Source organism: Idiotropiscis lumnitzeri, chromosome 3, assembly GCF_059441095.1.
Source record: "Idiotropiscis lumnitzeri isolate Australia: NSW breed Sydney's pygmy pipehorse chromosome 3, RoL_Ilum_1.0, whole genome shotgun sequence".
In the NCBI taxonomy this organism is placed as follows: Eukaryota; Metazoa; Chordata; class Actinopteri; order Syngnathiformes; family Syngnathidae; genus Idiotropiscis; species Idiotropiscis lumnitzeri.
The window spans coordinates 21,921,929-21,942,965 of record NC_142393.1 but is presented as its reverse complement, the minus strand read 5'-3'; the positions used below and the strand labels follow the sequence as shown (position 1 = coordinate 21,942,965).

The 21,037-nt window shown below is 41.2% G+C and overlaps 1 protein-coding gene across 2 annotated transcripts; it reads left to right on the top strand.

Annotated features, from left to right (window-relative positions):
- The first annotated feature begins 2,384 nt into the window (after positions 1-2,384).
- On the top strand, positions 2,385-21,037 carry LOC148340380 (interphotoreceptor matrix proteoglycan 2-like). 2 transcript variants are annotated; one of them, XM_088290377.1, is made up of 21 exons: positions 2,385-2,580; positions 2,652-2,819; positions 3,413-3,579; positions 3,659-3,687; positions 5,153-5,185; positions 5,613-5,668; positions 9,598-10,955; positions 11,034-11,186; positions 11,314-11,372; positions 11,463-11,483; positions 11,584-11,837; positions 11,947-12,008; positions 12,081-12,306; positions 12,485-14,037; positions 14,114-14,333; positions 16,084-16,294; positions 17,120-17,308; positions 18,273-18,468; positions 18,552-18,631; positions 18,834-18,887; positions 19,019-21,037. In XM_088290377.1, exons 1-20 carry the CDS (start codon positions 2,502-2,504, stop codon positions 18,865-18,867), a joined length of 5,148 nt encoding a protein of 1,715 aa, XP_088146503.1. In that variant the 5' UTR covers positions 2,385-2,501; the 3' UTR covers positions 18,868-18,887; positions 19,019-21,037. The 2 variants fall into 2 exon arrangements, with proteins under 2 accessions (XP_088146503.1, XP_088146504.1); XM_088290378.1 differs by lacking the exon at positions 5,153-5,185.

The window sequence follows — 21,037 nt, the reverse complement described above, 5'->3', positions numbered from 1 at the left end:
AAATCAATTCACCTTTTTTTTTCAGTCTGGCCCTCTTTAGTCCTAGACCTAACTGGATCCTGCATGGTACTCATGCCATCGTAGTCTTGGCTAATCTGCCCAATGGGAAGGGAAGATTAACGGATTTGTATCCTAGACTCCAAAAATAATCTTTGTCCTTAAGATACTGATCCTGATCAGCTGCGTCCATTCGACTTCAAAGTAAAACAAGCGTCGTGGGGGTGACGTTGAGTATTTTGTGCCGTGATCTTTAGACAAGTGTACTGTACGACTTGAGTTTGTCCCCTAGTGTCTATTAAGCTGATTATCCAATAAAAGATGTCCGCTCTTGTTGACCAAGGGGTGGTGGAGGTGTTGCGCAAAGATGGAATCACATTGATGTTCCCTCTCTGAGTTTAACGTGACGCAAATTAGACAGGAAGGGAATAGTGGGAAAACTAGAATGACTTTAAATGTCAGTGATTGTCAACATGACAGTCCTGTTGAACATTACAAAAATGCAATTAGGCTACAGTGCATTCTCAGGGCCCTATTTTTTTATGTCACCACCAAGGACCACGTAAGCGGAATGGCAAATGGCTGGCTGGATGGATGCAATATGTGCACATTTGTCAGTAAAGTGGATATCTGCTTTTGTTCAATTACCGAGTTTTTGCACTCAAAATAATTAAAACAAATTTAGCGTGGCTGTACAGCTAAATTGTATTTTGAAATCCTTTTAAAAGGGGAAGTAAAAATCAACAATTTCAATTTTTTTGTTACAAAAGTGTGCACACCCTTTTAACTGGCACGCTGTTTAGATTTCACCAATTAAATTCCAACTCAGGTTAAGTACACACCTGACTTTTATTAACCATAAATAAATATCAGATTTTCTAGTTGGCTTTTCCTGACTTTTTTATTTTGCTAACACAGACTGCTATTTAAAACTGTCCATCTTCCCTCCATCTTGTCGAAGAACCTCAAGTCCAACTGAAGAAATACAGCTCCAATTCATGAATCTGAATTTTATATGATGTGATAATACCAAGGTTAATTTTTTTGGGCTATAATTCCAAATGGTATGTCTGGCGTGAACGCAAGACTGGATGATGGGTTCAACATTGGCACTGATAGAATAGATATGCATTTAAAAATGACATCAGTACTGAAATTCACCCCCCTAAAAGAGTGTTTAAGGGCGTTTTTGGGATGAGATTTATGACAAGTTGGCACACCCCCTTTTGGAGCTTGGCTTGTTATTTTTTCCTTCTCAGGGAGACAAGCATTGTAATATTGCTTGGTTTGTCACATTGTGTTGTTTGAAACGGTGACCGATCCCTACCAAAATTCAAAATTCAGCTGCTGCAGTGCTGTTAAAAGTAATAACTTTTGGTCGCTAAAGAGACAAAGTTAGCAGAACAAAATCAGCTTCACACCATTTAAGCATGCCGCTCTGTGCCATCGAGTATGTATGTGTCCACTGCTTGCAGCCAATCTATGAAGCCGTCAGCATCGTGGAGCAAGTGGACAATTTCTAATGAAACTCATTGACAAGCCGTTGGGTATTTTTGATTGTTCTGTGCTGCGCTGCGTTTAGGATCCGCTTCAGTAGCGTCAATGCCCCCTAGCGAGCTTCCAGATAGCAAATAATAAAAGATCATAAAAGCAGGACTTTAAAAAAATCCAGCACGCCAACGCACTACACTATTGATGATATGCAGCACAGAAAATGGATGGATGGATGTACAAACTCAAAAAAATTCAGATGACCAAAGCTCCAGCGAGGAGGCCGACTCTACAGCTGTGTGTGGACGCGTCATTTTCAGATGTGTGGTGCAGTCATACACCGTGAGTGTCTTTAGTGAAAGCGAAATGTTTTGTGATGTTTTCAGAGGTTGAAGTGGGCCAAAGTAGAGTTGTCCCAATCCATTTTTCCTCCGACTGGTCCAGTTATTTTGATAATAGCGACCTATATACAATCATTTTGAAAAGACGAATTGTGATCGCTAGCTCCTGTGACTCCCACCAAGATGTGGCGGGAGGGTAAGCGGCATGGCCATATCAGTCATTTATTGTGGGCAGTTTTAAGTTCGTTACCTTTGCATTGATTTCTCCATGACAAATTGATCAAATGCAAGCTAATGTGATTTCCCTGGTAGAATTACATAAATGGAGCTTGTTGTTGAAAAATGGACCATCCTGGCTGAATGAGCCCTTTAATATTCTGAGTACAACTGTAATTAAAATATAATACAAATCGGCCTCGGGAGGCATTTGACTACTGGGTTACTTGACACGAGAAACAAATTGAGGAAGCCGGGTCAAGTAAATAACGTCTGCCCGCTAACACTCATCCACCCCAACAGCTTAACAAATAGGATTAGAGCTCCCATCTGCTCACCTGAGACGAAGCCACCCGGCGAGCTTCGTCCCTCCACCACGTCACCAAACGGCGTCTGGACAAGTGTGAGAGACGTTACACATGAGCTGAGGACGTGAGCTGCGGTGTTGGGTTCAATATGGCGGGAAAGCATCGTGGGTTGTGGCTCTGGATGTTGGGGCTGCTGCTTCTGTCGAGCTGCGTTGACATGGACACAGGTCGGTTTCTCACAGTGGAAGGCTTGCCACTCACCTGTTGTAATCACCTCATGCCTCCTCACCACCCTCAGGTGACGAGACGGAGGATTCTTCTGAAGAACTCCAGCTTCTGTTAAGGCATCATGGATCCATGACGCGCAGGAAAAGGAACCTTCTGTTTCCCAGCGGAGTGAAACTTTGCAGTCAGGACACATTAGACCAAGCGGTCTCCAACCATCTCAACTACTTTCACCTCAGAGGTTTGTCACATCGTGCCAATGTCCATCTTGACGTTTTATACCTGCATTTGTGCTTAAAATGCACAAAGCTTTGTCTTAAAACGCTTACCAGCTTAATAACAACATCTGGCATCATTAAACGCAACTAATGGTTGGGAGGTCAAATGTCACAAAGCGAAATGCTTCAGGTAGTGCACAATAAATGGGTCACGGAATTTTGATTTTCAAATAATGCAAAGAGATACCAGTTTGATATAAACCTCTGAGATAACCAATTTGTTATCAAATCAGATGTTATTATTCATAACTAATCATATTCACCTAATTGAAGATGGTGACCATGTGAATGATTTTTCACAATATTTCCCAACAAGGTACAATCAGATCAATATGCAGCAATTTATCAAAAAAAAAAAAAAAAAGTTTCTACAGCATTTACGTTTTCAAAACATCACTTCTACAAACTTCCGAGGAAATATCAATTCCCTGTCTGTCTCAATGAGCTATTTTTAGAACAGTTTTGTGGGCTACTTATGTGGTACTGTGTGTGCGGCCTGTTCCCCTGTGGGCACCATGTTGGTGACCCCTGGTCTAGCGCTTCTGTTGTGCTCCAGTGTGCCAAGAGACGGTCTGGGAGGCCTTCAAAATATTTTGGGACCAGCTGCCAGAACGTGACCAGTACCGGGACTGGGTGGGCCGCTGCATGAATGGCTCCATTAGCATCAAGGACATTGGCAGATTCTTCAGTCAATCGGAGGAGCACCACAGCCTCATTAGGAGCGTGAGTATCCATTATCGTTTGACCCAAATAATGTTTGAGCTCGACAAGTTTAATGAGCTTCTTTGGATGTTTCTTTCAGAGAGTTGGCATGGCGGCGCCCTTAAGCAGGTCAGTTTCTCATTGCTTGCAACACAATTTCACATTATTGCTGAGCGAAGGATGTGATTTGACGCTTTGGGAGGGTGCTGCCAGTAATTACAATGCACGACTGAATATTATTCTTATTTGTATTTACTTATATTCTAATGTAGAAATGAAGACCAAACGTGATTATACACTTTTTTTATTTGGACGGATATACGGGCCTACAGTTGTTTTTTGTCAATATGTATTTTAGCTGGAGAAGACTGAAGAAATGACATTTTGCTATATTTTTGTCAGTACAACCCATATAACCACGTAAATTTACTTTCCCCTCAAAATAACTCAAAACACTGTTATAGCCTGAATGGCTGGCAACAAAAGTGACCCCTTGGTGACAATGACGAAATTGCACCCCAAGTGTCAATATTTTATTCAGCTATTTTTTTTTCCCAGCACTAACTACTAGTGACTGCTTAACATTTTAGCTAAGTGTCACATTGTTGTTCCATGAAAATATATAATATATATTGAGTAGTATATTTGTATATTTTTAACATATAACTACAAATGTGAGAATGCTTTATTAGTGCTCAGGTAGTAAGACAATCAGTGTGGCAGAATGCAGATTTGCCGTGGCAAGTTTGTTGGTTCTTTTTATCAAGAATGCAGAGTTGTGGTTATTTTGCGTGTCCATCGTCCCTGAGGTCTGTTCAATGGAAATATTTGCCCCTGTTCGCTTGGGTCTTTGTTCTGATTAATATCAAATTTGTGGAACATAAGTTAAGCAGCAAAATCCATCCGTCATCACTTCTGTCGACAGAAAATGACATCACAGTTTTTAAGGGCTCAGGTAAAGACGAACCACGGCTCACTCTCTGTTTTCTGAACAAGAGCCTTTTAAGGGGAAGTCAAGTATAAAATTTGTTATGTTTTATGGTATTCTAACTAAACAAGATATTTTGATTAATATTGTGCTCTTGGAATATGGATTAAGCAGCACGATTCACTTGTTTGTAGCCATAACTGGAGGCAGCCATTTTGCCACGTTCTCTTGGCAGAAAATAACATCACAGTTGCTCTGGCCTCAGGATTTTGGTCATGTGACATTCATGAAAATGGCCGCCCCTGAGATGTATAAAAAATGGATTTTGCTGCCTAATTCATATTCTACGAATGCATAATTAATCAAAATGCTGTGTTTGGGCTAGTTGTGCCGCAGAACATATTATGGTAAAGAAATCTTTTGACTTGACTTGCCCTTTAAAAATTATTTTAGCAAAAGTTTTTGATGATTTTTTTTTTTATATATATATATATTTGGGCGGTGAGGACCCCGCAAATTTACACTTAATACCACCCATGGGTGATAACAGAGTTTTATTATATGTGCTAAGTATGAAAAGATGGATGCAAGCTTCACGCACACACACGTCACAAACGTTGATGTCTTGTTGACAAAACGTGTGTTGTTTTTCCTCACCTGCTGCAGTGTTCCCATCAGCTCAGGCCCGCCTCTGTGCAGGTAGGCCTCCATGTATCAATCAATAAGAGATGGCAGGCTATACCTTTTTTGGTTTTATTTATTTTTTTTTTAAGAAAGAAACTCAAATTCAAGCTGTGATAAAATGACTGGAGTAGCTGGGAAGCAGGGAAAACTGCTTTCAATATTTGACAAATGATTTACTTACTGTCACGCTGATATGTTAATCAATCTATAATACGGAAGGGGAATTTTGCCACAAAAAGATGTGAAGTATTGGAGATATCCTCTGCAAATTGTCTGCTTTTTAAAAAAAATATATTTCCGCTGCACTTGGTTGCTTCATATATACATTCGTGTGATGCTCCAACTGTACTCTGTCACTTGCCATACTTTGATAAGTAAAAAGATTAGATGTAACAAAATATGTCGGTCTTCTCCTATTTGACTTTGTGTTTGTATCCTGTAGTTCTGAAGGTTTGTCGGTCATTCCAGTTGGGGGACTTCTGACCCTAGCCGAGCCAGGTAAAGTCTAACCTGACACTTGTCTACATCAAATGATGGTTGATTAGTGAAAGCAAGTTTTTTTTTTATTGATACTAGTAATGGTAGAAGTTTTAGTAGGAGTAGATCAACTGATAGTAGTAGTGGTAGGAATGAGGAAAAAGGAAATGGGGGGCATCCATAAGAACCATTGTTGCTCTGGTAATGATTGCTAATAACCAAACAATGGATATAGTTAGTATTATTCACATTGTCAACAATGATAATAATTAAAGATAAATCTATTTAAAGCAGCCTGGACACTGTACCAAACACAAGTTATGAAAGAAAAAATAATAAAACCATAAAATTAAACATGAAATGACATTTAAAAATCAATAAACAAATTAATAAGGCCGATAAGAAGGGTGTTCCAAAAAGAAAATTGTGAATGGCTAACTGCCTTCTTGTGCTATGGGATTCGCTGGCAACCAGTTCAGAGTGTACTGCAGATCTTGGCCAAAGTAAGCTGGGATAGGCCACAACTCACCTGTGACCCTGAACAGGATAAGCAGTAGAAAATGGATAGGCGGATGGTTGGATGAGTTAATTGGAGTAAGCTTTTCTGAACTACAGTAATGTGTTTTCAGTGATATGATAGCTATAAGAATAACCAAGTACAGTATTGCAAAGGTCTGATAGTGGTTGTGGACGTCCTGCAGGACCGAGGTGATGCAAGAACTGTAATTTTTGGAGGACGATATTAGGGAGCTGAAATAATTGAGGATTCTATGTACGGTGTGATTGGCAGCAGCTTGGCAGTGCGGGAGGGGCAGAGGCAATTAGTGTTTCTCAAATGGAACCACTTGGAAGTGCACCGGGTGATCTTATCAATATGGGATTGAAATGAAGAGGTGTAGAGAAGTGTGTCCCTACTTATATTTAGCCAAGGCACACATTTTACATTTGAATAAATCCCAGGGAACACCACCAAACAAAAATGTACAGTTTAACTCCAACAGTTAATGTTGTTACTCTGTGCTTCTGTTATTGGCTCCGCCATTGGAAGACAGAGAATAAGAAAAAGAAAGGAAAGATTGGGACAAGTTAATAGTAAAATACAATTACGTACCATAAAGACTTGGATAACGGAGCACAGCAAATAATGTTGTTATATGTACCGTAAAATAAGTGAAAAGCGCGACTGAAAAGATTGCGGCATACATTTAGGCATACAGTATGAATATGAACAGCTGCAGATAGAGAGAAGGGCTGCGTGTATCATAAGATATCCCGGGCAGTCTAGGCCTGTAGCAGCTTATCTAAGGGTTGACCAAGGACAAACCTGAGTCGGCCCCGAGAAGAAAGAGGAATAGTTTAGTCTGCATTTAAAATGATGAGAGAGCGTCTGCCTCCCAGACAGATTGATAGATAGTTCCACAGAAGAGGAGCCTGATTATTGAAGGTTCAGCCCCCTGTTCTACTTTCGCAGATTTAGGGAATCAATGTAAATGTGAACTTTGGGAGCATAGTGCTCTCGTGCAGTGGTTCTCAAACGTGTCAATTGCTCGGGGTCCACAAAGTAATTTGCAATCTATTATTGTTGTATGGCTTAATCATGTAACATGGGGACTGGTGCGCCAATAAAATAGACATACTAAACCAATTACGTCTCCCTACCTTAGCTTTGGCCTTATTAAAAGCTCTGATATGATTGTGACGTATACATACGGTAAGTCTGACAACCCTGTATGTGCGCAGCATTTCAGCTTCCAATGATGGACAAATATTTAATTAAATCAATTACTGCAGGTTAGTTTGCTTTCTATTAATAATAATAAGGGCTGCCAGGATGGCCGAGTGGTCTAAGGCGCCGCCGCGTTCAGGACCCAGTCTCCCCAGGAGGCCTGGGTTCGAATCTCGAATTTCCCCATTGTGGGACTAATAAAGGGAATATTATTATTATTATTATTATTATTATTATTATTAAACAAGTCATGAATAGTTAGGTTGAAGTCTTCAAAATGGCATGTAGGGGTGCATATGCTAGTTAAGTGTAATTGGCCTTAGGGCCACTGCACACTGCTTGATGCTTCTAAATCCGACTAGGACCCGACTAGCACAAAAAAATGAGAGTTAGCCACTCACTTTGGGCGGTTTAGCAAAAGAACTTGCGATGTGAACTGTATGAGCTTGTATGACATTCTGAGGCTCCTCATACAATGCTTTGTACCATATCACTATTAATAAACCTTAAAAACCCTAGTGAGGAGAAGCGGTACAGATAATGGATGGGTGGATAAATGGAATTGCCCTCAGAGTTGGCAAATGGTATGGCAAGACATTTGTTATAGATGGCAGCTGTAACCGGCTGTAAAACCGCCTATGGACACCCGGGTCTAATTTTATCACAAGCTTTGCTATTGCATCCACAGGTACATATGGAATTATAAATATGGTTAATTCATGTTGTAAATCACAATATGTGTTCCGTATTTCTATCACTTGGTGGTACGTGGTGGGCGGCTGTTTCTCAACGCTTGCTTATAAACTAGAAATTGTGTCTGTTTGAAAGCTTCCATGCACATTGATTGGTTATACTGTGCGACATCAGCACATTGTGGCTCTATGGTTGAAGTTTGGAATTGATGTATGCGACAAAACGCAGTACACTGCGCAAGTGTTGAGTAAATCCCGCTACATCGTTCAGTGTGCGGCAAATTTAGGAATTTCCACAACGAGAAGGTTTGAGAACCGTTGTTCTCGTAGCTTCATAACGCACCGCTTTTGTACTTTATGATGCAGTGGATTCAAAGTTAAATTTGAAATTCGAGTGTAGCGAGGCAAGTTCTGTAGATATCTCCTTGTTTGAGTCAGTACTCGTGCGACATTTCGGACCAGCTGGAGAGTCTTTAGCAACTTGATAGAGCAGCCTGCTAAGAGAGAGTTACAGTAATCCAGGCTAGAGGTCACAAGCATGCACTAGTTTTTCAGCATCAGCGACAGACAAGAAATTGGAAAATGTATCACGTGAAAAAATGCATCACACAAGATGGACGGTTGCTGCGAACGGCTCTGTGGTAGTATCTGAAGGCCCAGCTGATAGAAGATGGAATCGCGGAGTGATTTCAGAGCGCTGACAGTAATAGCCCAACCATTCGTTACTGATTTTACTAAATTGTAATCAATCTTACAAGTAGGATTTAAACCAGTTAAAGACAGTTCCTTTACTGCCAACATGAGTAACTTTCGCCAGTTCTTTCTCAGTACAATTAAAATTTAAATTCCTGACTGGAAGTCCTCAAATAGAAATGATTTGTTATTGTTTAATATAAAATACTACCATTATTTGGCCGTTGTTTTTTTCTTTAAAAGCTTGGAAAGAAAATAAATATATTGGCTTTGACCCAACATTAAAACTTGATTAAAATCTGACAAAGGGAGGTTGTCGAAGATCACCAGTGGTTATCTGAGGAGACAAAAGGAAAGTACACCCATGATGAGATGTGGAGACAGTGTTGTGTAAAAATGCGCACGCAGGTTTGAAATCAGTTGTGAGCAGCTGTCGTCAGTCCGCTTACACCCCACGAGCAGGAACAAGCAGTGGATGCCAGAACACATGCACCCTGTGCTCAGAATAGCTCATTAAGCCTATTTACAGGCCAGAGCCTGGTCAATGGCGAACCAGCAGCTGAAGTGTTCCCAAGCTTAGTGCTGGACGAGTACCAGGGTCATCACAACCGCAGGGCTTTGATGAGCTGTGAAGTCTGGGTTTGGTAAAATTTGACTCGAGGCAGTCTGAAGTTCAGATGCTAAAAACATTCTTCTCAGATGCAAACTACAGTATAACATCAGTGTGTTATATTTGGGTATGAAGAGAAAACCAGGTTTATTGTTACTTTATTCCACATGATTAATCAATTAAAAAAATGTATTTCATGTTTTTTTTTCCTGGAATGTTGCTGTTGAAGAAACCCCCGGACAAGAGGCCCAAACCTGGACACCCTCGCCCTCTGCACGCGAAGAAGTCCTTGAAGGAGAATTAACAAAGACTCCTGTGGAGTTGACCTATGACACTGTTGTCACTGCTGCGCCAGACGAGTCGGTAGGCTGTGGTTCTAACGTCTCAAGTCACTCTGACAAGACCGCTAAGGCTCCTCCTGATGCTATTGTAAAGCTAATCTCTAAGCCGACTGCCCAGGTCCCACAAGAGGATAGTCGAGCAGGGGTCACTACTTTAACTGAGAAAGGTTTTCCAGATATATTTCAGCCTGACATGGTAACTGAAGAGACTGATTTGGAAAAAGAGAAAATCAGTTCAGTGAAAGATCCACTTGAAGTTGTCGATGATCCCACAAATAAAGAAGAGCCAGCGGAGGCTACAAAAGACTCTGTCAAAATAGTTGCTGAGGATCAAGAAGGACCTGTTGAAGCTACAGACGAACCAGATGAAAATCCAACTGAAACACCCATTATAGATGCAGAAGCAGAGATTGTCACAGAAACTTCAGAAGAAGAACAACTGCCACGTAATGAGAAGCTCGAAGAGGAAACTGACCCTTCGATACTAAAATCCACGGAAACCGAAACTGGACCTGAAGTACCTGACACACAAAGCACCCATCTTGACTTTACATCTACCGAGAATACAAGTGAAGATGGGGGTAAAACTTTGGGGGGAACGGATCACATGACACACTTAACAGAAGAATCCACCTCAAAAAGTTCTGAACCTGACGATCCAAAAAAGGGAATTCAAGCGAACCAGTCACACGCTAAGCCTGATGATGATGCAAGTCCAGTTATTTCTGTGGAGAATTCAGAGAAATTACTACCAGGCTCTGAATCGGAGGAGCTTGAAGTTGTAGAAGAACCTCAGGAAGAGTCTGAGGTGGGCCGTGCATCAGAAATAACTTTACAGAGTTCTACCCTAGAAGTTGATAATGCAGGAAAAATAGAAACATTTCATGAAGTTGAGGAAGAGCCTGCAGATAAAGATCTTATCCCACTGTTCTCCTCTGAGGATGATGACCCCGCAGAAAGCATCCAGACACATCCTGCAGAGGTTCCCCCTGATGAAGGCCCGCTCATCTTTAGTGACACATTAGCAGGAGAAGGATTACATACGGAGGCACCGTTCCATGAAACAGTTGTCAAAGCCACTGTGGACAGCGATGCCAAGTTTGAGGCCACACCGAGCAGCTACGTGCCAGCCACCACCCCGTATATTGCGGAATACAACAACGGCAACTTCCCAGATTCCACAGTGAGCCCCCTGAAGGCCGATGACAACTTGCTAAGTTTCCCCATTGAGGAGCAGGAAAGCTCGGTGAGTCATATATATCGCATATCCCTAATTTTAGTCAAAAGACTTCACTAAACATTTTCCATCTTCTTACACATTCAGCTTCATAATGAAATAGACAACAACTTCCTGAGGCCTCTGAAGGACCAGATGGTGGAGCTGAGCATTACACTGAGAGAAGAATCCTACAACGGTGCTCTGAGGGATCCGAGTAGTGTCCACTACCAGCAACTAGTTCGACACTTTACCCGCAGGGTACGCTCTTGCGCGACCAAATTGAGTTTTGAGTCAAACTTTTGAAAGGTCTTGAACGTCTCAGTGTTACCATTTCTGTCTAAACAAGTATCCTAAACAATCTTTGCTTACTGCGTTTTACATCCAGGTTAGAGACGCCTTTGAGAAACTGCCAGGCTTCAAGAATGTCTTTGTCATCGAATTCAGGTAACAATCTATTATGCTGAAATCATAGCCAACAAACTTGTGTTGAGACTTTTTTTCTCAGTTTTTCTGTCTTCTTTTCCCTGTTGTCAGACCTCAGAAGGACCTGGAACGGTAAGGCTGCATCCTTTTAAGAGTTAAAACTGTTGCATGTGCAAGAAGCAAGGCGGTAAGACAGTGGGCAATCAATATGTTTCTGGTTCTTTTTTTTCAGGGGTCTAGTGGTTCATGTACACTATGCCATCACTTTGGCGGTGAATAGTGATGGCATCTCCAATGCCACGATGGATTTCATCACACTGCAGAACAACCTGGTGGAGAAGAACTACCCTGCTGCTGCAGAGGAGCCAACCGTCGTTTATACCATCACGGACTTCCGCAACTACATTACGGAAGCTCTTCGCAAAGACAACTTCCTGACCAATAGCAGTCTGGGGACCCACTCCGACCCGCTGCTGCTCGAGAATGGTGACTGGATGCATAACTTGATTTTATCTCTTCAATTAGAGGAGTTGCCACTCACTTTGATCAACTTCTGACTCACAAGCTATTTACTTGTGTCATCTGTGTCCTCCAGCTGAAAATGTGTTACCTCCAGGGCATCCGACAAATCGACCAGCCGACATCTACGACAACATGGTGACTTGCCACCAAACAGAGAAAAATCCATATTCCTTTCTGCTGATTAATATGTGATGATAATGTCCACAGGATAACGTCCTTGCTGCAGAGAGACCACCTGATGCACCGAGTCAAGAGATGGAGAACAGTGGCATTTTTTTGAAGAAAGAGGACTTCCTTTTTGACTCATTTGACTCGTGGAAAGACACAAAGAGTGAAGCGGTGAGCGAAAATGATGTCTTCATGGTGGATGAGAGCACAACATTTCCACCGACCCTGGAGAGGATACCAAGTCTGCTGCCAAACACACAAGACTGTGAGTTCAAGTAAAGGATCCAAACATGTTTACTGATTGATTTATGCTAGACTCCCTTGGTAACTTTTTTTCTTTTTTAATAATTTCCAACAGATAACTAATATTAAAACTAGTTCCGTTCTGTGGATTGTTACACATGTGTTTTAATGTTCCCTCCATGTGTTTCTGTGATTGACAGCTGATGAAAATATTGAAAAGGAGGGTTTTCTTGTGAGCAATGCTGGAAATGAGTCCTTCCAAGGGGACCATAAAGCTTCTAATGTGCTACCTCCTCAGAAAGGCCTTGAGGTCACAATGGATTTTGGATCTGGCTCTGGTTTCTCAGGAGATGGGCAGGAAGGAGTTCTTGAGTCTTGGGAACTGGAAGCAAACTTTTATGGTGAAAGCCATCTGGAGGTCCTACCACCCCCAGATCTGGAAGAGACAGATGAGGATGATGGAAACCAGGACGTAGTCGAACCTCTTGGTCAGTCACTAAGTAGCAATCGGGATGGTGTCACGGATTTCAAGTCTACCCCTTCTACACTTTTACGCACGCTTCCTACATTAGAGGACTCTATGACAGGTAGAGACATGGACAACCCATTCTTGGGTCAGGTTTTATTTACACCACACATCAGCACAGACCCACGGTTGTCTACCACTGATCCACCCGTATTTTCACCCAAAGGCACCTTGACAGTTGAGTTGTCAATGCAAACAGTGGAAGCATCTGGCCTCTACGAAGAGTCTCAGGTGACGCAGGATCAACACAATTTGGTGGCATTTACGGGCGCACCTCATCTGCAGACCTGGTCTCTTAACCACCCAGGTTTTGCACCAGAAGTAGCAGTGACAAGCGAAACCCCAAAAACTTATGTTGTGCAGCAAAACACTGATGCCGCAGAAGTGATTGCATCTAAAAAACCTGACCAGACCACACAAACAGTTGAAGAAGATCTGACAATTAAAGTCGAAGAATCACACTTTGAGGCCATACCTCCTCAAACGCCTCAAGAGGAAATCTTAACCGAAGAACCCAGCTTGCCAGTTCCAGAAACCCACCATGATGAGCTTGAAGTGTTAGAGGAGCAACTTATCCAGTTCTCTCAACCAACACCAGTGATTGTTACCCTCGAAGAAGACCTGGCAGTAGATGAAATCTTAGTTGTCACTACGACTGCTGCTACTACTACTACTACTGTTGTCACTTTATCTCCTGTTAGTTTGGACCCAAACCCCATTGCCCTGTCTCCTGAGAAGGATTCACCATTCACTCGCGTGTCAGATTCGGCACCCGAAGACGATGATTCACTTATTGCTGAGCACTCCAATCAAGATCATGGTCTCTTCAGTACAGTGTCTTCTGAAGTCAATGGAAAAAAAGCAGATGAAGATTTGAGAACAAACTTGGAAGGACTCAAAACGGAAACTTTGATGCTTCCGGAAAACACTAAAAGTACAGAAGCAACGGAAATCCAGACGATCAAGCACAACCCGTCTGGTGTGACAGGTATCGATGTCAGCCTTGATGTGTTCCAGTATGGCAGCGTGGTAACAGAAGGTGACAGCAGCGGCTATTCCAGTGGGGCGCAGGGATCAGAGCTGGATGCTATTGCATTGCCGACCAGGCCAATCCAAGCTCTGACGGTGTTCTTCAGACTCCGGGTCACCAACATGGCATTCTCTATGGACCTTTTCAACAAGAGCTCCCCTGAATACAAAGCACTGGAGCAACGGTTTCTACAACTGGTGAGAACTGAACCAATAAGGAGTGAAAACCTGACACGACAATAACATTTCTCGTTTGACTTTGTGTTTATTTCAGCTCGTTCCGTACTTGCAGTCCAACCTAAACAACTTCCAGAATTTAGAGATCCTCAACTTCAGAAATGGCAGTATTGTGGTCAATAGCCGTATGAGATTTGGCAAACCGGTTTCTCGAGGTGTTGCCAATGTTGTTTTCCTTATCCTTGAGGACTTTGCTAACACCGCCTACCAGACTATGAACCTCGCCATTGATAAGTACTCACTGGATGTTGAATCAGGTAAGACAGAGTGTCCTGCTGACTTGTTTGAACGTGCTCACAATTTTTGTACCTTAGCATAAAAGTAAAACTGCTGCTCATAGCAACTGGTGGCATTTATAGTTGATGCGTGAAATGTTGCAACAATTATAATTGTCTATATTTATTTAAATAGGTCATTACTTTATGTTTTTATAGAGTAGGCTGCCATTTTATAGAGTGGTATTTCTTTTACTGAAAAATTATGTGATGACGCTTAAATTATGCCACCCCTTGCCAATTTAACCCTATTCACTGTGGATGATAATCTATGATAATGCCCTAATGGCAATGAATCTTTGGCCAGTTAAGATGCCAAGTTGAGAAACTCTGTGTCAGGCTGGAAATTACTCAAATTAGCCTCAACTGTTAAATAACAATGTGACGGAAGTGTGGAAATGCCCGCTCACAGACATTTTCAGAAATAGGCAGATTAAAAACACTTTAATTGGTTGCTTAATTTAACATGTGATAAATGGGAAAGTGCTCCATGGATCCAATCATTTATATACAAACATTAAAAAGTAAATTTTACATTATATGCCCCGCCCCCCAGAAATCAAGTGGTGTTTAGGACTAAATTCAATTTTGACTTGATGTATAACATTAATACAATGTACTATTGGCACACTTGTACACTATTTTTTTTTCTACTTCTTCAGATGGATTTTGACCATTATCACCCCCCCCCATCTCCCTTTTGTCTCTAAACCAATCATTTGTTACAAATTGAGCTTTGCTGCCCTTGGAAGGTTCAAATCCACTTCTTTACTGACATTTTGGATCCCAAAGCTGAAATGCATAAGGTTGATCATGTACGTTTTGCATATTACTACTATACTACCGTTGCTTTGACTTGGAAAACTACTTTTGTATTTAACCTTAATGACAAGGAGGACTCCAGTCTGCATTGCGTCACTGCGTGCAAAGACTCTTGACATGCAATCGCTGCAGTCAGGTCGTCTACGGCTGAGTTAATCTGTCTGGGACGAACGTGAGCGGAACAGAGTCGCACTGGTTAGCCGCCGTCTTTCTGACCTCTGTCTGGACAGTTGACTCGGTTGCTGTCGTCTTCATTTCAGCTTCCAACCTGTTAAAAAATATTTTTGGAATAGATGGGCACTTTACCCTATTTTGCCGATTCGTCCTCCATCTGTAACCTGGCCACCCTTCTGTCATCATCCCTCCGTCCTTATTTATAAAATAATCGTCTTGCATCTCAAACCATCCGTGCATATCTCTCGGATCTTGTCTTTAGACAGCGTAAAAACAACAACTTTTAGAGTTAAAAAAATGTTCACACTTAGCAGTGTTGTCATTAGCTAAATTAGCATTTTATTAGTCATCTTACAATGACAGCAAAGCTACTGGAACATGATTGTGGTTTTTTCTTCTCAGTATGAGCACTATGCAAGTTAATAAAAGAGGTAAAAATATATTGTACAGATATTGTACCTATTGGACAGTTAAAAAACACTTCATAGCCTATTTTTCTACTTCACCTTTACTTTTAACAGTGTTTTTTTCCATACCCATATATGTTCTTGAACAGACTGTGAGTTATTTTGCCACCATCGTTGTCACGTTAAAAAGAAGGTTCTTCTGGAATCAGAACTGAACAATACAAGGAATTTAATGAGAATCTTGAAATATACTGTGTGTACTTTTTTGTTTTAAGAAGGTGTGCTCAACATGATATTAAAAATGAGAATCATTTTGTTATCCTCTCTAGGTGACAACGCGGACCCGTGTAAGTTCCAGGCATGCAACGCCTTCTCCCAATGTATGGTCAATCGGTGGTCTGGCGAGGCTGAGTGTGTTTGTGACGCCGGCTATCTGAGCGTGGACGGCCTGCCTTGTCAGAGCATCTGTGATGTGCAGGAAGACTTCTGTCTCAATGATGGCAAATGTGACATCATTGCTGGCAAGGGCGCCATCTGCAGGTCAGACTACTTTTATACAAAAGCCAATTAGAGGATTGTTAAGGTGCCTATGAAAATACCTGTGAGCAAAAGCGGAAGAAACATAAACTCTGTTACAACACAGTAAATTAACTTCCATCTGTATTTATATGCTGCTCGATGGTAATTTAATTTCATATTACAGTTCTTTACCTGGGGCAGCTATTGTTTGACAGCAAAGTATTTATTAAAAACAATAAAACACCATATTTAAGGGGTAAAAATATGAAAAATATAAAAAGAAATAACACTTGAGTTAGAATCTTAACTGTATGTTGTATGTGCATGTTTAACCTTTCAATGGAAGGGCATATATTGCACACTCCCTTCTTTAATGTGGCCCACCGAGAATTTATTGTATCAAGACCAACTCAACAAAAAATACTGTCATAGTGATTTGGTAAAAAACAGAGAATTATCAAATATATGATATAAATACTGGCTATTACGGCTGATCGCGTTTGAAGAATAATCTAATTGATTTTTTGAGTCCCCCTCAGTATTGATTCTCTTCCCATGAATAACAAATACGAGTAATAATTGATACAACAATATCAGATTTATTATACATAAATGTTTTGGTTTAATTGGTTCACTACGACAACTTCACAAAATTCTACCAAACCAATGTTGCCTAATTAATGTAAGTCAATAAATCAATGTAAATCAATCTATGGCTTATTGTCCATAGAATGGTATCATTCTCGGCTGTTATACACGTGTAAAGCTAAGTTAAGCAGAAGACAATGTGAATTAAAAGTATGTGATAGAAGGTTGCTGCAAATATTGTCTGTTGAACAACCGCAGGTGTCGTGTAGGAGAGAACTGGTGGTACCGCGGCGAACACTGTGAAGAGTACGTCTCTGAGCCACTGGTGGTCGGCATTGCTATTGCCTCGGTCGCGGGTTTCCTTGCGGTGGCGGCAGGAATCATCTTCTTTCTGGCCAGGACTCTGCGTGAGCAGTATGACACCGAGGACATGGAGGATCCACTTAGGTTGGTACGGCGGTCACTCTGTGGCTGTGTTTATCCCAGTGATACCCAACCACTGCACCGTGAGGAATCATCAGGTGGACTGCAGGAAATTAGCTAATTTCCCTTCATTCTCAGAACAATATTAATTCGCTACAAATAATGTATCTTTGTTCATCTATGCCATCATATACTAACAGTAAGAACAATTAAATGCTCCTCCATGAGATACGGTACAATTAACCTGTGTTTCACCTGTTGCCGATTATTACAGCAGAATACCGTCCTGCAACGTCTCATGGCTAATATAGCCGTTAGCAGCGAGTTAGCCAAGTCAAGCCAGCTGTGACAATGGTTGTTCATAGACCAACATGCAACTTCAGGTCAACTTCAAAATAAATGCGAGAAAAAAATAATACAATACAACATGGGTATCAATGCCTTACTTTGTATTTATTTTGAAGTTGGCCCACGGAAGCAATTGGGATGGCTTACTTGACTTCGAATTGAGGCTAGCCTTACGAATTCTAGTGCACAAAATTGTGATTACAAAGTTGAACCAGAGCGCAATATTCTATTTTAATCTATAATGCTCATGTGCACCAGCGAATTACTTGTGTGTTCTCTTGTCTGTTTGTCTTTTTGTGGGTAGCTTTGACACACAGAGCTGAAGGAAGGACCCACACAATGTCCATTGAATCGAAGCAAACTATTTCAAAAATGAATTCCTTGCTTTTTATTCAATTATGTTTTTACTGGATGTTTTTATAAAACACAGTCCTGAAGAAAGATATTTTTGTTCTTCAGAAAATATCCCCAAATTTTGGCAATCTTGACTTTTTTGTTTGGTGTGTGCCATAATGTACAATATGTGCCTTGGTTCAATTAGTGTTGGGTTATACTTTTGGTTTTTTTTTTTCATGACATGACTTAAAGCGATTAGTGAAAGTCTAAACTTTGTGTGAGTGATTGATATTCTGTTTTGCAGACGAGGTGACAGCGTGCCAACTCTGGAACGTGCCACTAAATTTAACCCCATGTTTGAGAGCGACCCAGTCACCACCCAGTATTACCGTCGCTATGACGATGACCGTCCCCAGTACAGCAGCCCCACTGCCACGTCTAATGAGCTGAGTAGCGAGGAGGTCCGACACATCTACCAGAACATGGCGCTCACCAAAGAAGTGCGACTCATTTCTCTAAAGGAGACAGTTGCAGTAAAAAAACATTTAGTGGACTTGTATCACTGACTATTGATCTTCGGCAGGAGATCCAGGAGCGTCTAAGGATCATCGAGCTGTGCGCCAGAGATCAACATTTTGCAGACTTTGTGCGACAGACACAAGTGTGAGTGATCATTATAAAACAATGTCGATATTCATTAACTCAAGCATGAAATACTAATTCCGAGTGAACATTGCTTTTGAATATAAATCTGAAACTTTTATGCCATTCTCTGCTTTCTCATTGGTGTGATTTTTTGCTCTTTTGTCAAATGTAGACTAGCTAAACGTCATTGGTTTTTAATTGTTTTTTTTTCACCCTGCAGATACCTGGAACGACGGGGCAGCTCCACCACATAATGAGTTGCAGGCTTTGAGAGGTACTAAAGTTGCTGTTCATCCTTTCAATTTTTTATTCAGGTTACTTCCGTTTTTGTTTCTCATTACTCAACACGACTGTATTTTTCCAATTCGATCACTGCATTTCCTAATATTATTTTTTACTTTTCAGGGTGGCCCCAGTCCTCCTTGTACCAGTCACCATGAACTTGATTCATTGTATTTTTTGCATTCTAGAATGTTCAAATCTCTCAATGAAGTAGACTGACGTCAAGTTAGGTTAACTAGCATCTTTCTACAGAGACAGCTGCCTTTGCCTGCGACTGTGAAAGTGTGACTTGGGCGGTCGTGGCTCCTGATTGGACAGGGTGGTATTGAGAGTTTCATTTTATTTATTTATTCTTTTTTTTTGCAAGGCAACTTTTGACTACTGACCTTTTTTGTGTCTGGTCTTTTGGTTGTCATTATCTGCTGGTGTCTGTTTTTTGAAAAATGTATTCCATTTTCTCCTTGCGCTTCTCGCTTCACTTCAAGGGCCTGATTCACTAAAATGACAAATAGCGGGCACTAAATTGCATGTTCACTTACTTACAGACTGAGTGACTAAGTGATTGGAATGGAAGCGTTAGACAATCAAACATTTGTCCCAGAAAATAAATGTATCACTCTATAATAATATAATAATAATTTTGGTGAAGTGAATAAACGCCTTTTTTTTTTGTTGGTTAAACTCACCCAGAGTGCATGGATGCATCTTCCGATCCTGTGTAACAATGGAACAGTACACCAGAGGCCAGCACAAATTGCTCCACCGTGCTGGAGTGACCCATATACAAAGGAATGCAGAATTGAATGGAGTTTTGTCAATGATGACATGGCAGGACTCCTTCTTGTGCCTAACTCCTTCAATCAACAAGAATCTCCAAAACTGTATTGCTGAAGAAACAATAAGTCCCGATCATTTTTGTTTCTGGCATTTTAAGTGTTTACACGAGCGGATAAGATCTGTTCTCTCCGATCGCCTCTCATTTTGCCTGCGCCTCCTTATCGTTGTTGCGCACAGCGGTGCCGTTTGCACCTGCCTTTCAAACACCTAAAATTTCATGTTTTGAGAAATCACATTGTTTGCTAACCAAATCCATTTGCATCTAACTCTTTCGAGAGTGTCCAAAGTGAACTATGGAGCCATTTTGGCAGACGCAATCTGGATGCGCCCGATGAGTCGATCAGTGCAAACCTTTAGTAAATCAGGCCCCAAATATTTTTTTTTTGCTGCTGTCATGTCATGTCCATGTTGCTTCCACTGTCAATAGTGTCTCTGACGCTGCTTGCACTCTGCAAGAAGTCTCGTGAATTTGTCTTCTTTCCATGAACCTTTACGTCTGTTTTCCTGGGTTTGTTCTTTGGGCCGGTGTTACGCCTCCTCAGTGCCTTGGTTGCTCTGTTAGCTTGTGGACGTGATGCAGCTCGGGGCCCTCGAAACAAACAATTTAAGCGTTTCAACCTGGATGAGTTAACTTGTTCCGCTTGTCTCCGTCTGTTCAACCGCCCGCACAGTGCAACCATGCACCCTGCATGTTTACAGCTGTCGTAGCTCAAGAGTAGCCTGGCAATACATTTGCATTTTTTTTTAAATGATAACCTGGTGTCTCTCTTACTAATAACATGCAATAATGTCTGTTTTATATATTTCTATATTTTCATGGTAATTTAGCAAAGACGCTCAAGCTACTGACCAAATTGTTGTTTTTTTCTGTGTCACCTTAGAATCATTTTAGCATGTTAAGCGTTTCTTAATTCTGTTCCTACTTAGTTTGCAGTTCATCTATGAAATGACCACATCAAACCTTGTTGCATCATTTGTCTGATGCAAGGGTTCATCAAGGCTTACAAAATGTTGTTATGGATAAAATCATCTATACGGTCAAATTTGTGCGACCTAAAACTTCAAACGAAGCATACTTGAAACAACATTGCACAGTTACATTTTGTCTTCCCATGTTGACTTTCTTTGTGGGTCTGTTTGTCTAGATGTCTGTGTGTTGGACAAGAAGCAAACGAGCTGCTTTGCCGAAGATTGTCTTGTGTTTTGTATTGTGTTTTCTATCGGTCCAATCACAGGCCAACATGACTGTCAGGTGTGTTTGTGCGAGCTGCACCCTTTTCTAAAATAAAATCGGAATATTTTTTA

What these genes read in the sequence shown, in the direction of transcription:
- LOC148340380 (XM_088290377.1), top strand. Translation starts at nt 2,502, where the DNA reads ATGGCGGGAAAGCATCGTGGGTTGTGGCTCTGGATGTTGGGGCTGCTG. An exon ending in GGCAAGGGCGCCATCTGCAG is followed by an intron (nt 16,295 to 17,119) that starts GTCAGACTACTT and finishes GAACAACCGCAG; the next exon opens with GTGTCGTGTAGGAGAGAACT. An exon ending in TTTGTGCGACAGACACAAGT is followed by an intron (nt 18,632 to 18,833) that starts GTGAGTGATCAT and finishes TTCACCCTGCAG; the next exon opens with ATACCTGGAACGACGGGGCA.